This window comes from Benincasa hispida, chromosome 6 (genome assembly GCF_027475165.1).
Source record: "Benincasa hispida cultivar pf3 chromosome 6, pf3_genome.v1.1, whole genome shotgun sequence".
NCBI lineage: Eukaryota > Viridiplantae > Streptophyta > Magnoliopsida > Cucurbitales > Cucurbitaceae > Benincasa > Benincasa hispida.
Window position 1 is genome coordinate 8979246 of NC_143483.1, and position 15789 is coordinate 8995034.

The window sequence follows — 15789 nt, forward strand, 5'->3', positions numbered from 1 at the left end:
ATTAACCTTATGGACCTGTAGCTCGAAGCTCCAATAGTACGTGAATAATTGACTAAACTCTTTAGTCACGGGATCCACTATCCGTTAACTGTCGGGCACTCCACTAAAGATCAAAAGTTGCACTCTCCTTACTACAGACATATTTTTTCTCCATATCAACCAATCAACAGTGTGATAACCCTTCACTGATCGCTCGTAAGTACAGCTAGGCCAATTTATTGTTTTGCCCCTGTAGTTATATCTAACTCCTTAAGTACCATTGATTCCTCTAATGAACATAAGTCATAGTCCTACTATGATCGAGTCCTCTCTTCCAAAGAGAGGATATGACCACTATGTTTAAGACCCAAAATAAGTTCTTAAGGGAACAATCTATTTACTTACTCTTACTTCGGGGAAGAAGTGAATTCCATCTTATGTAACTGAGTTTCCAGCTCCTTTATCAGAAAAATCCCCAAAAAGGTAGGCTTGTTGAGTTGACAATCTGACCATTCTCACCCATACTAATCAAAGGACCGCCCTTAAAGGCAGGAGTTCCCAAAACACTTAGGATTAAGGTCATGTCACCTATGGTCGTTTAGGTGAGATGTAAGTCTCAAGTATCAACCGCATTATATAAAGAGATGAATCATCTCGTGGTCCGTACAAACTCTTTATATAGGACATATTCACTCGCATGTCTCCACATGAATGGTCAGGATCAACCATCTATAGTAGTTCACAACATTTGTAAACCTCTACATAGCGGGTCGTATCTGTAGTGTCACCAAGATAAGGTATCCCTCCTATATTCTTATACTACAGACCTTTTTAGGTTATCTGATCAACTTGTATATCTCATATACATGCTTAAGTTTATATACAATAACCACGAATCTTTGTCTATTGGATATGAGTAAATGCAAAATAAAATGACTCTTATTTTATTCTTAACAATGTGTACAGTGTTTACAAACTACGAGACTCTGGGAGAATTAGGACACCAATCCCAACATAGAAAACTAAGGCTCGAAGCTCCTGAAGACTTCAGAACTAAACTTATAAGAAGATTTGGAAGACCTAAACTTATTGTAATGTTTAAGAGAAAGAATCAAAGGAATATATATTAGAGATTGTACCTTTATATACCACAAATTAATACAAATACAAAGTTCGAATTCGAAGAATTAAATTTTTCCGAAAAACTTGTCGAACATTGGCATTTTATGCCCAAAAAATTGGTAATCCGTACAAATTTTCAAACCTAAAACCTTGGGTTCTTTATTGAGAAGAAGTTAAACTACGAACAAAAAAATTGGCTCTGTGGCGGAGTACTCGATGCTCTTGCTCGTTCTTCAATCCAGATGTCTTCGTCTTCCTCTCCACCATTTTATTTTCTCCTACAATTTCAGCTCTTGAAACTGAAGGAACTCTAAAACTAAAGAACCAGTGAGCGAAAAGAGATCGTTCCAAACTCTATTGTGAAAGAACATAAACATTTACAATCAAATAGAAACAATTATGCATTAAAGACTAAATTCCAACACGTTTCAAATACAAAGGATCGAGAAGATAATACCTTTGAAGAACCCTTTCTTCAAATATTTCCTCGATCAATCACCAACGCGTCCAATAGCACGAACGCAACGAGCCTCTGGAAAATCCTCAATCACCAGCGAGTACAACTTGATCCTCGATCCTCGAACAGAACTGGACACCACCACTCGATTACCTTGGTATTCTCGGTGTGAGAATCCATGAATTGTGGGCTCTGTATAGATTTGGATAGAGGGATGGAGGAATAAACAATTGAGTAGACGATCGAGTATGCGACGGAAGGAAGAAGTCTATCATATAGACTTGATACTCGATCGTGTAGTAAATGAGTGTTATTATATAGAAAAATTGACGCGATCGTTTTGTCTCTTGAAAGTAATCTGATTACTTTATGTGTGTTGCGTGTAATGAAAAAATGATAACTACTTTTCATCTTTATCCCTCAATTGCCATAAATCATAAAAAAAAAAAAAAAACTACCCACTAAGGTTTGTTATCGAAGAAAAAAAAATTAATTATCTTATAATTAATAAATTATAAATATTTATAACCTATAGTCTTAATATTGCATCATATGCAATATATAAACCATAGTTTTTTCTCTCTTTTATGACATTTAATATAAATCATATTTATATTAATTTCTGCAATCAATTAATGTATCAAATACATCAAATTAATTATATCATATATAATTGAACTAATTTAATTATATCATATATAATCAAATTATCTCTTGTTAATTTGAACATTTCAAACTAACCCAAAAACTTATTCTCAACATGAATCCATTGAGTTACCAAGGAGACCTTATGAACATGTAGCTTGAAGCTCCAACAATACATGAATAACTAACTAAACTCTTTAATCACAATATCCACCATCTGTTAACCACTGGGCATTCCACTAAAGACTGACAGCTGCACTCTTCGCACTATAGATATAAATCATATTTATATAAATCATAGTCTTTTTTTCCTTTAACCACTAACCACTAAAGACTGACAGCTGTTAACCATAGTCCTTTTTTCCTTTACTTGATATAAATCATATTTATATTCATTTCCTCCAATTAATGTATCTCATACATCATGTCAACTATATTATATATAATTGAACAAGTTTAATCATATCATATATAATCAAACTCACTCTTGTCTATTTGAACACTTAAAACTGACCCAAAAACTGATTCTCAACTTGAATCCATTGAGCTACCAATGGGACCTCATGGACCTGTAACTTGAAGCTCCAACGATATGTGAATAGCTGACTAAACTCTTAAGTTACGAGATCCACCATCCGTTAACTATCGGGCACTCCACTAAAGACCAACAGCTGCACTATTCTCACCATAGATATATTTTTGTGTTCATCGGATATAACCAGTCAATAGTACGATAACCTTTCACAAATGCTCGTAAGTACAACTGGACCAATTTATCATTTTTCCCCTGTAGTTACATCTATCTCCTTAAGTACCACTGATCTCTCTAATGAAAAATATCTCATAGTCCTATTATGGGTAGCCATGAGAAGGTGTGTGGCGTCACATCATTCAAGCTCCGGAATCAGCCTTTAAGGGAGCAATCTATCTACTTACCCTTGCTTCGGGGAATGAGTGAATTCCATCTTGTGTAGCTAAGTTCCTAGCACCTAAATCAGACGAATTCCCATAGTGGTAGGTTTGAGTCGACAATCTGGCCACTCGCACCCATGCAAATCAAAGGACCGCCCTCAATGGCAAGAGTTCCCAACTTACTTAGTATTGAGGTCATATTACCTATGGTCATCCTAGTGAAGTGAAGTCTATGTTATGAATGGCGTTATATAATGAGACTAAACACTTCATGGTCCGATCTTATACAAACTCCTTTGTATAGGACACCCTCGCTCGCATGTCTCCACATGAATGAGTAGGATCAGACAACCTATAGCACGTCACAACACTTGTAACTATCTATAAAGCGAGCCACATCCGTAATGTCACCAGGATAAGGTTTCCCTTCTATATCCATATACTACAGACCATTTTAGTTATCACTTAAGGTATGTTCCACCTGTATGTCTTCACATACATGCTTAAGTTACAACGATAACCAGGGATCTTAGTTTATTGGTTTGTGGTAAAGCAAATAAAACATCTTATGTTTCATAGACAACAATGAAGAAAATATCTCATATTATTACATCAGAAGCGTTTTTTCAATACAGGTGTTTACAAACTACAAGACCCAATGGGAATTTAGGACATCAACCCCAATACTAGTGCCCATCCTGGTTGCAGTGGAAACATTTTTCTTTGTTAACCGGCATTAGTCACCTACCCCGCGGAGTGGCAGGTTATGGGTTAGCAGGTGTCTTCCCCTTCGCGTTACTACTTTTCTTCTTCTTCCACTTGCTGGTGCCGGAAGTAGAAGATGCAGACTTAGTTTCTGAGGTCGAACCTTTATGGAACTTTTTGGATGATGAAGCAACATTTGCCTCACTAACCTACTTCTCCTTACTTTGCAACAAGGATTAGAATGTCTGCAACTCGTTGAGTAGAGTTGTAAAGTTGTAGTCAACCCTGTTCAAAATAGCGTTGCTAACAAAGTGAAGGAAGCTTTCTGGTAATGACTTCAAAATTATGCTAACCTGGCTGACCTCATCGATGCTAGACCCATTCATCTCCGCCACGTTATAGTGGACCATCATGTTCAAAAACAGATGTACCCTTCTTCATTTTGGAGTTGAAGATGAACTTTAGAGCGTCATGCCTGAGCTGCGTGGACAGTTGTTTGAACATTCCCCTTAGGGACTCCATGATCTCACGTGCAATGATCATGGGCTCATGCTTCTTGGCCAAAACTTCATTAAAACTGGCCAAGATATACGCCTAGGCCTTCTCGTTCGCCCATGTCCATTTCTCGTACGTCTCTCAAACATTTCGAGCAACACTGGGAGGTGGAATAGGAGGACACTCCTCCATAAGGACGAACCTCAGGTCATCGATGATAAGTATTGTGTTTATCATGTTTTTCCAACTAGCGTAGTTTTCGCCAGTCAGTTTATCGGCGACTAAAAGTGCAAGAATAGTGGTAGCCATTTAAATAAAGTTGCTGAAAAAAAAATAAACAAACTTAATAAGTCTACTTGCATTACCACTTTTAACACCAATTAAGTTGTAGCAAAATAGTTCTATTGTACCCTAAATGACATCTATTTTGCAATGATGCCCCAGTAAGGCAAGACAAAAATCACTGGTGGGGTGATTAAGTGCCCTTTCACTAGAATGAAACAGTCTCAACCATTAGACAAAAACAACTCCTCGTAATTGAATCTAACAGTCACCATTGTTCGGTCCAGAATTTGTTAACATTCTTAACAATTCCGTGTAAGTGTAACACCTCATTTTAAGCCCTAGAGTCCCACTCTAATTTGCCCACCATAGGAAAAAAGTATATTAGGACAAGAGACTAAAGCAACCCTATCCATTTCTGGAGATCAGATAAAAAGTTGTGCAAATAAAACCATCTTTTAGAGGGATACTCCCAAGGTGCCTCGAGGTGATGCACGAAAATTTTATCCAACCAAATGAGAGAGACCGTGGGATATGTTGTCACACGTCTCGTTCCTACTTACTATGAACAATATCTCCATTCACCTTGGTATTGACCTACCCAAATACCATCTTATAGAGGAGCACTTCCAGGGTGCCTCGAGACCGAGGATAGATCTCACGGTGTGAACTTTTAGGGAGAAACATGTAGAGGTAAAGTGAAGTATCTTATACCCCAATTACCTCCCACTAAATGTTCTACCTAGGGATTTATCAACTTAGTAAATCTGACTACTGATTTTAATTGTGGTTGTTTAATTTGCTAGAAAATAACACTTGCTTTTGATAATTAAACAAGTTTGATTCAAGTCTTATTAAACATTTTAACAAACTATCATCAAATTTGTATGCATGCAATAAATCTATCTAATTCACCTTTCCAGATAGGTTCCTAGGTAAGGGTACCGTTTCTGTCAGCTTAAATACCCCAGCTAGCTAGAACCCGTCTTAGACAAAAGGTCCCTTATAAATAGATTTGGTATATATTTAATCTTCTATTTGTCAATTTAATTCTATTAAATCGTATTAAAAGATTAAACTTAGGTTTCTAATCTTATTAGAACCGTGATCTTAGGTCTATCTCAATCAAATTTTAAAACTCTTTTAAAACATGATTAAAAAGCCTAAGTTTGTATACATGTCTTTCTTATTGATTTTAATTTTAATTTCATTAATTATAACACTTATAAAAAATAAAACAATCAAAATCAACCACATTGCTAAGCTAGACATCCACAAGGCATTTATAACTTTTATAAATAAACCTAAGTGTCATGCTTCATGCAATGTTCATTCATGACTAAATATAACTTTTATATTTACAAGTAATGAACTAAGCATACATGCTAACATAGACCCTTATACTATAACACTTATAATATAAAGATGATGCATGAATATGCTTAATGCATGCAATATATTATAACTCTTATATTATATGATGCATGAGCATGATTTAATGTAATTTAATCATGCAAACTACTATATTATAACACTTATAATATAAAGATGATGCATGAATAAAATGCATAACCTATGGTGGGTTTTAAAACTATATGACATACATTATGGCATATAATTAAACATACATCACATGTCCATTCATTAAAAATTGATGGACCGGGACAATTAGCCTCAAAATCGAAAAAATAAAGCTAACTATTACAAAAAGCATCAAGTCAACCGGTTCAAACAGAAAAATCGGGTTTTAAACCGCCTGGGGGAAGCCTCGTCACTTGATTGTGTAGCATCTTCTTTAGATCGTCGAGTAACGCCTATCGAATATAAAAGATCGTGTAGTGTGGATCAAATGCCTTTGGACTATGTGATGAGCATGAAGGTCCACAATCGTGCAGTGCACATCGAGTAACGCATGCCATGTGATCGAGTAGACAACGACTATGCGATGAAACATGATTGTCTAAATGATCAAGAAGCAAGCGTCAAGTATCATATACCGAGTGATCGAGTAACCAGTGACTATGAGATGAGCATGCTGGCTTACACGTTAGTGAGCACGCCATGTGTTGAGTATCATATACTCAACAATCGTTTACCCCAAGCGTCTACACGATCGAGTAGCCAACACAACACGATCAAGTAAACTCTTTACTCGATCGCATAGCATTAGCTATGCGATCGTTTAGTAAATACTACAAGATCGAGTAGAACTTTTCTACACGATCGCATAGCCAAATCTAAACGATTGTTTAGCTTGGGCTACACAATGCGACCAACGATTGGTCTTCTTCCTCGAAGCAAACAACATCTCCATGCGTCTGAAACTTCATAATGAACGACTCAACGAAACAAAAACTTAAATACTAACTCGATAGCAAGTTAATTATGCCCAAAAACGCAGGGGCCCTAACAAATTAACTTTGAAATGTAAAGAAAGCTTAAAACAAAGGCAATTAACCCGTAATTATCCATCAACAACATCTACAAACACATCTAACACTTAAACGCATTGTAGAATTCATAAAACCCACTAAGATTGTAAACGTAATTCAATACAACAATGGAATTTGGAATATTAGAATAACCTGACTCTGATACCAATTGAAGGAACTCTAAAACTAGAGAACCAGTGAGCGGAAGCAGATAGTTCCAAACTCCATTATGAAAGAACATAAACATTTACAATCAAACAGAAACAATTATGTATTAAAGACTAAATTACAGCATGCTCTAAAAGTAAATACAAAGGATCGAGAAGATAATATCTTTGAAGAACCCTTTCTTCAAATATTTCCTCGATCAATCACCAACGCGTCCAATAGCACGAACGCAACGAACCTCTGGAAAATCCTCAATCACCAGTGAGTACAACTCAATCCTAGATCCTCGAATAGAACTGGACACCAACACTCAATTACCTTGGTATTCCCGGTGTGAGAATCCAAGAGTTGTGGGCTCTGTATGGATTTGGATAAAGGGATGGAGGAATAAACGATCGAGTATGGGACAGAAAGAAGAAGTCTATCGTATAGACTTGATACTTAATTGTGTAGTAAACAAGTGTTATCGTATAGAAAAATCGACGCGATCGTTTTGTCTCTTGAAAGTAATCTGATTACTTGATGTGTGTTGTGTGTAATAAAAAAATGAAAACTACTTGTCATCTTTATCCCTCAATTGCCATAAATCGTAAAAAAACCGCCCATTAAAGTTGGTTATCGGAGAAAAAGAATATTAATTATCTTATATTAATAAATTATAAATAAATACAATAACTAATTTATCATATTATATTTACAACCTATAGTTTTAATATTGCATCATATGCAACATATAAACCATAGTTCTTTTTCTCTTTTATGAAATTTAATATAAGTCATATTTATATTAATTCCTCCAATCAAATAGTGTATCAAAAAAATCAAATCAATTATATAATATATAATTGAACTAATTTAATTATCTCATATATAATCAAATTTCCTCTTGTTAATTTGAACATTTCAAACTAACCCAAAAACTAATTCTCAACATGAATCCATTGAGCTACCAAGGGGACCTTATGGACCTGTAACTTAAAGCTCCAATGGTACGTGAATAACTGACTAAACTTTTTAATCACGATATCCACCATCTGTTAACTGTTGGGCACTCCACTAAAAACTGACAGCTGCACTCTTTGCACTACAAATATATTTCAATGTCCATTGGATATAACCAATCAACAGTACGATGACCCTTCACAAATCGCTCGTAAGTACAGCTGGACTAATTTACCGCTTTGCCCCTGTAGTTACATCTAACTCCTTATGTACTACTAATTCTTCTAATGAACAATATATTATAGTCCCACTATGACTAAACCCTTCTCGGATCAAGAGAAGGTGTGGCACCATATTGTTCAAGCCCCGGAATCAGCGCTTAAAGGAGCAATTTATCTACTTTAATCAATACCCCATTTGTTATTTGATTATTTCAATACTCTTCTTTGGATTATATTAATGTTTAGAATAATGGTACTATTTGGTTAGACAAATCTATGGTGATGGTGGAATAGGCATTGAATTTATTATATCTGGATCTCTTTTGTTTTGTTTTTTGTGATCAATTGGAACTATTTTCTTCGAACCGGATAATTTGTCACTTTCATTAGCTATTATTAGTTAATAGTTACCCATGATGGTGTTATGATATTTGCCTTTCAAATTTATTACAATTTAAAAGTTCTTTTCTTATTGCTCATAAACGTAAACTACATTTACTAGTTTTGATACCACATGGATGTCATGTTTACTTGTGGTTGTTGATTTCCCTACATTGATTCTCCATGGCTACCTTGTTTGTATAGTTTTAGTTTCTGGTTTTACTATTTGCTACTTTGGTTCTAACTGTATTTGTTATGCTTTCTGGTTTCTACAATCGCATTTAGTTTTGTTATTGCTCATGTCGATGGTAAGATGTCTATCTTGAAATTGTATTTGTTAAGAGTTGGCTTCATTGTTTTATGTTATACTTCCGTTTATGTGTTCCTTCGTGTTACTTTTCCAATATTTTTCAGTTTTAAATCTAACTCTGCAGTTTGTAGGCTTAATGCTGTGCTAACTTTATGCCTGGAGTGATGTCAGTTTAGAAGTTAATCTCTTTTTCTTTTCATTTAATATTATTCTAGCTTAGTTTGGTGCCATTTCTTCTAGCTCTTGCGCAGAGTCATATAGGACTTTGGTATCTATCTACTAGATCATCAATTTCATAATTTCTTTTGTTTTCTTGGTATATTGATACTGACTAAATGAAATAATTGTTCTTTACTGAAATAAAACTTCAGTAATTGTTCTTTACTTGATTTTACCCTCTATAAACTGGGCACTTCCCCCTCCAAGCCTGAACTTGCTGTTAAAACCCCCTAAAAGCCTCGCTTTTGGATTTTCCTTCTATGAACGTCAATTTTCTACAATGTCAGACAATAGTTAACATCTACAATGTCAGACTTTTTCCTCTATGAACGTCAATTTCCTGTTTTGGTCAGAGAATTTAGACTTAAATTTTCCAAACGAGAACTGTTATTACTCGTAGGTTTTCAGAGGAATAGAAATTATTGTGTCAAATTGAGAATTGATCCAGAAAAAGAAGTCTGAACTGCAACCTTTTAGGAGGAGAAGTTTGAGTCTTATTTAATTATTTTGGATAGATAAAACTAATATTGTTTTAGATGATAGTAAACCAGAGTAAAAGGAACTGAGAAAATATTGGGGTAGTGATTCGTGAAGCTGAGTGGAAACACTAAACTCTATTGAAAGAAAGACAAATAGTGTCATGTTTTGTTATAGCAGAAGGTTATTTGACATTTTTTTTTTTAAATCAGACCAATTGATATTTTATGTCCAAAAAATGGATGGTCCGTACAAATTTCTGGACCTGAAACCCTGAGTTTATTATTGAGAAGAAGTTGAACTGCCAACGAAAAAAGTGGCTCCGTGGCGGAGTACTCGATGCTCTTGCTTATTTTATTTCTTGAAACAATCCCATTTTCATCTCTCAATCCTCGTAATTCATCGAATTTTCGGAGATTCATCACCTTCCTAATCTCTCCAGGTAACTTCCCCAACTCTCCGCCATTTTAGATTTCACTAGTCTCTTCCAATTTATGAACATGGAAATCCCTCTCTCATGCTACCAAAACTATCTTTATGATCGCGTTCAATGTAACTCCACTTCCTACGTCTCTCTGCGTTTCTCATATTTTGACCTTTTTAGGGAGAGATTTTTTCTTTGTAATCGAAGAAAATGCCGTAATTCACTTCGTTGGATCAAGTGCTCTTCCTTTGAACAAGGTCTACGCCCACGGCCCCAACCTAAACCTTCCAAACTTGATCCGGGTGTTCATAAAATAACCCCTTTGAAGGAGACCCATGTTATGCAATCCAGTGTTGGGATCTGTAGTCAGATAGAGAAGCTGGTTTTGTGTAAAAAGTATCGAGATGCACTCGAGATGTTTGAAATTTTTGAACTGGAAGGTGGTTTTCATGCTGGTAACACTACGCTCGATGCGTTGATTAATGCTTGTGTTGAGTTGAAATCTATAAGAGGAGTGAAGAAGTTGTGTAATTACATGGTTGATAATGGATTTGAACCAGATCAATACATGAGGAACAGGGTTCTACTTATGCATGTGAAATGTGGGATGATGATTGATGCTTGTAGACTGTTTGATCAAATGCCTGAGAGGAATGCGGTTTCGTGGAATACTATAATTTCCGGGCATGTAGACTCTGGAAATTATGTTGAAGCGTTTAGATTGTTCATTTTGATGTGGGAAGAGTATTATGATTGTGGGCCTCGTACCTTTGCTACAATGATACGAGCATCGGCTGGTTTGGAACTTATTTTTCCTGGTAGGCAATTGCATTCATGTGCGATAAAAGCAGATCTAGGACAGGACATTTTTGTTTCCTGTGCGCTGATTGATATGTACAGCAAGTGTGGAAGCCTTGAAGATGCTCATTGTGTTTTTGATGAGATGCCCGATAAGACAATAGTTGGATGGAATTCAATTATAGCTGGTTACGCACTCCATGGCTACAGTGAGGAAGCTCTGGATCTATACTATGAGATGCGTGACTCCGGTATTAAGATGGACCATTTCACCTTTTCTATAATTATAAGAATATGCTCGAGATTGGCATCGGTAGCATGTGCTAAGCAAGCGCATGCGAGTTTAGTTCGTAATGGCTTTGGGTTAGATGTAGTAGCTAATACAGCCCTTGTGGATTTCTATAGCAAATGGGGAAAAGTAGATGATGCTAGGCATGTTTTTGACAGGATGTCTTGTAGAAACATAATATCATGGAATGCTTTGATTGCTGGATATGGGAATCATGGTCGTGGGGTGGAAGCCATCGATATGTTTGAGAAGATGCTTCGGGAAGGCAAGATACCAAACCATGTGACATTTCTTGCTGTTTTATCTGCTTGTAGTATTTCCGGTTTGTTTGAACGTGGATGGGAAATTTTTCAATCAATGACTAGAGATCACAAGATTAAACCGCGTGCTATGCATTACGCGTGCATGATTGAATTGCTAGGTCGAGAAGGGCTGTTAGACGAAGCCTATGCCCTTATAAGGAAAGCTCCATTTCAACCAACAGCAAATATGTGGGCTGCATTGCTTAGAGCTTGTAGAGTTCATGGAAACCTAGAACTTGGGAAGTTTGCTGCTGAGAAACTGTATGGGATGGAACCTGAGAAGCTTAGTAATTATATTGTGCTTTTAAACATATATAACAGTTCTGGTAAGTTAAAGGAAGCAGCTGATGTTGTTCAGACATTAAAAAGAAAGGGCTTAAGAATGCTTCCAGCATGCAGTTGGATTGAAGTTAATAACCAGCCTCATGCATTCCTGTCTGGGGATAAACACCATGTCCAAATAGAAAAAGTAGTGGGAAAAGTGGATGAGTTAATGTTGAAGATCTCAAAGCTTGGTTATGTACCTGAAGAACAGAACTTTATGCTTCCAGATGTTGATGAACATGAAGAAAAGATACAAATGTACCACAGTGAGAAATTGGCAATAGCTTATGGACTTCTAAACACTTTAGAGCAAACACCATTGCAGATTGTGCAAAGCCATCGCATTTGCAGTGACTGCCATTTTGTGATTAAACTGATTGCTATGATAACCAAACGTGAAATTGTGATAAGAGATGCTAGCAGATTTCATCATTTCAGAGATGGGAGTTGCTCTTGTGGAGACTATTGGTGATGCTGGTAAAATCTATATTGCTTACTCTTCCATCCAATAAACATGATATATTGTACATTACATTCATTTTCAATGAGGTTATAATGAAATGAATTTATAACATACACTCTTGAATGTTACATTGTTCTTCAACTTCTCTAAGCATCAGTAGGGCAGAGAACTGCTAGAAATTTAATATTTTGGATAGATGGGGCACCCTGAAATTTGAACCTGGGTAATTAGAAAGAACAGAGAAGAAAAGGGGTTTTCATTTATAATCAAACTTCATGAATTGATTCATTATTTACAACGTTAAAACTTGCCAAATCCTAGAAGAAGGGAAAAAATCATCATTGGCCCAATTTGGACTTTTGAAGCTGAGTTTGTGGTAAGTAATTTGCCGTAAATAATCAAACAATGACACTCCAGAAAAGCCTATCAAATAAAAAAGACTAGTTAAAAAAGATGAAAATGAATATGAAGAAGAATCTACAGAACTTGGATCTTGTTTGAAGTAGATGAATTTGGGAAATTTTGGGTATTTTTGTACATAAGCTAAATCTACTAAATTTCTTCTATCTGGGTTTGTGAATGTATGTTATTTTCTGGTGTTTTATTCTTCAACTCGTTCCTTGAATTAGTAGTGCCACTTATCTCAAGGATTCTGATGTATTTAAGTTCCATAGAAAAACGAGCACACAATATTTCTGAGGATACTTCGCAGCAAGTCTTGGCTTTCAGCCGCAGTGTACATGAAAATCTGGAAGGGTATGATCCTGAAGGCATTTGTTTTTGTTTTTGTTTTGTTCTTTTTTTTTGTATTTTCATTTAACGGAAATAATTTTTTTAGATATCATTTGAATTAAGAATGTTAAGACATGGGAATTACATCAAGTAATCATTCTCCGTAACTGTTGAAGTTTGTCACTGATGCAATTGAATTCTATCACACTTAAAATTATATTTTGTCAATTTATATCAGAAAAATATAATGCTTCACTTTCATCTTTAACCTTCTGTTTTGGTTCTTCTATGAAGGTTGAAATATGATGAGAATGCAAGTATTTATTGATCTCATTATATTGTTATGGTGGCTTGGTATTGTTATTTTGTTTCCTCAAGTGTATGCCTAATGCATAAAAACGTTTTTTAGGCTTGTGCATTTGGGAGGCAAACCTCAAAGTACGGTACAATTGTAAGCTTTCAAGGGAAAAGCTCATGCTTCGATACACTGAGATTAGAAGTTTGATAGTTATATGACGACTACAATCTTACTTGAACAGAATTTGTTCTATAGGTTGTACAATTGTGTCTTTGAATTCCAAATAGTTGTACAATGGGTGGAATAATACAACCAACAAATAGTTATATGATGGCTATGACCTTACTTGAATAGGATCTGTTTTATAGGTTTTACATCCGTGTCCTTGAGTTCCAAATAGTTATATGATGCAACTAATAGTTGTCTGCATATTCTTCAAATGTGGTAGTCCAATTTTGAATGCGTTGGATATGCAACGCTGGTTGTGGTAACATAGCCTTTTAAGCACTTCTATCACTAAACCTTATGAAATATACAGAAAACAAAAAGAAAAGCTTCATAGTCTTGCAATGGATGGATACTTGATTTTGTTTTTCGGTAGGTTCATAGAATCAAAATTTTCTAATTAACTTGAGGATTATGCCTCACTTCTCTTGAAGAAAGAGCCTCAATATTAGCCCTTAACTCTTTTGAAATGTTGGATATGCTTTTAAATAAGCAGAATTTCTTTTTCCTTACTGCAATGTTTGGAGTTCCTCAGTTGCTTTCTTCTATCAGGTGCTTGGCCTGTTCTAATTGATGACTTCGTCGAGCACATGTACAGGTTCATTTTAGAGGTTTTTACAGAAGCAACAAGTTTGAAGTTAAATGTAATTATATAGTTCTGGCTTGTATATCATTTTAGGTCTTCGTTATTAGCATGGTTCGTTATTAGCACTAACACTTGGTCTGCTGATAATCATTATGCAGGCGGTCAGAATCTAATAGTCTCAAAGTTATGTTGTAATTGTGGAGACTCAGAATCACAGTCAGGTGTATTTGAAGATTCTCTTTAAGTATAGATTACGTTCAATTGTCAGAAAAAAAAATACTATTCTACGTATTGGATTTCCATGGGATCCAGTAAGCCTTGTTTTACTGGTTTGTATTTTGTCAGGATTAAAGTTTTTCCCTGGTTTGAAGAGGAAATTACCTGGGGACATGCAAATGGATGGCATTGTGTCTCTGTGTGATCCTAGAGCCGGCGCCATGGAGTTGAGTCCTGTTGCGAGCATCAAGAAAAGTAGATTTATGGCTTGCAAGCCAGTAAACTTGGAGATAAACTTACCATCATGTACTGCAGATGAGAGCATAGAGATGGTTCAACATAATAGTACAGTAGGTTCCAAATCTCCATGATCTGTTGAAGGTCGTCTGTCGAAAGGTTTTGCTGGACTTTTCTTGACACGTTTGTTCTTAAGATTGGACCAAGAAAGGAAAGCATCATTCGCATGAGCACGAGCGATTTATCCCTTGTGATATTTTTACAGGTTGTATGATCTACAATGTGGTTATATCTTTCATTTTTGTTGTGGTACAGCATTTTTCATCAGACGAGTCGATGATTTGGCAGCAAGAACAAAGGATTGATTATGTTTCAATTGAGGGAAGAGAAATTATTGATTTGGCTTTACGTTGTAATTAGTCTGTTTCAATCCAAAGAACGAATAAGAATCTACATAGGTTGTGTTTTATTCTACTCTTCTTATCATTCTATTTGGCTTTAAATGATGTGATTCAATTTGGAGATTGTTGCGCTGTCTTCATTGTCTTCTCTATCTTCGTTTCAATCTGATCCAAAAATGAGTTTGAATTTGCTCCCAGAACATCTTCTCATATAGATTGGAGAGTGTGCTTGATTCACCGACTAATATTCATTATTGATGTTTGTACATTTATTAATGAATTTTATTTTTCTCTCTTTTATCTTTTGCATATTTAGTGAAGAACTCCATTTTACAATTCTCCACTTCAAATACAGATTGACTTTTAAATTTTAATATATTAACTTCAGACTTCATAACTCAACTTTTAATGTCTCAAATGTTGTCTTTATTTCTATTACTCTCTCTCAAACTATATATTGGAATAAAAAGGAAAAAGAAAAACAATTAGGTAATCCCAACACTAAAAGAAATAATTTGTTATCAATATTTTTTATAAGTAACAAACAACTTACTATTCAACATAAACATCAAAACAGAGGTCTAAAATCGTAAATTCCTTGTAGATAGCCATATAAATAATACCAAAAAGTTGAAAGGAGAAACAGAAATAGATGGGGATTGTTTCTGGTGTCATTACAGAGTAAATTTTCAGTTTCTAAGATGGACCAAATAGATCACAAGGGAAGAGGTTTGCTTGGAAATTGCA

The 15789-nt window shown here is 35.4% G+C and overlaps 2 protein-coding genes across 9 annotated transcripts; both read left to right on the forward strand.

Moving 5' to 3' along the window:
- Nucleotides 1–9814: 9814 nt before the first annotated feature.
- On the forward strand, nucleotides 9815–15110 carry EMB3141 (Pentatricopeptide repeat (PPR-like) superfamily protein). Of its 8 annotated transcripts, none has more exons than XR_016530220.1 (6): nucleotides 9887–10189; nucleotides 10352–12361; nucleotides 13022–13103; nucleotides 14155–14246; nucleotides 14347–14409; nucleotides 14534–15110. XR_016530220.1 is itself a non-coding variant. In XM_090314880.1 (3 exons), the coding sequence occupies exon 2, from the start codon at nucleotides 10512–10514 to the stop codon at nucleotides 12354–12356; it is 1845 nt and encodes a 614-aa protein (XP_090171006.1). In that variant the 5' UTR covers nucleotides 10032–10189; nucleotides 10352–10511; the 3' UTR covers nucleotides 12357–12361; nucleotides 13022–13246. The 8 variants fall into 8 exon arrangements, 2 of the variants coding, with proteins under 2 accessions (XP_090171005.1, XP_090171006.1); XR_016530221.1 differs by having other exon boundaries at nucleotides 10050–10189; nucleotides 14201–14246; XR_016530217.1 differs by having other exon boundaries at nucleotides 9815–12361.
- Nucleotides 13003–15061, forward strand: LOC150035405 (uncharacterized). The gene is made up of 6 exons (XM_090314306.1): nucleotides 13003–13103; nucleotides 13374–13396; nucleotides 14155–14232; nucleotides 14347–14409; nucleotides 14534–14754; nucleotides 14957–15061. The coding sequence occupies exons 1-6, from the start codon at nucleotides 13003–13005 to the stop codon at nucleotides 15059–15061; spliced, it is 591 nt and encodes a 196-aa protein (XP_090170432.1).
- Nucleotides 15111–15789: the final 679 nt, after the last annotated feature.

Coding starts and splice junctions, on each gene's coding strand:
- EMB3141 (XM_090314879.1), top strand. CDS start 10,242: ATGAACATGGAAATCCCTCTCTCATGCTACCAAAACTATCTTTATGAT.
- LOC150035405 (XM_090314306.1), top strand. CDS start 13,003: ATGTATTTAAGTTCCATAGAAAAACGAGCACACAATATTTCTGAGGAT. Junction 14,233..14,346: donor GGTTTTTACAGAAGCAACAA/GTTTGAAGTTAA, acceptor ATCATTATGCAG/GCGGTCAGAATCTAATAGTC. Junction 14,755..14,956: donor TGGTTCAACATAATAGTACA/GTAGGTTCCAAA, acceptor GTTGTGGTACAG/CATTTTTCATCAGACGAGTC.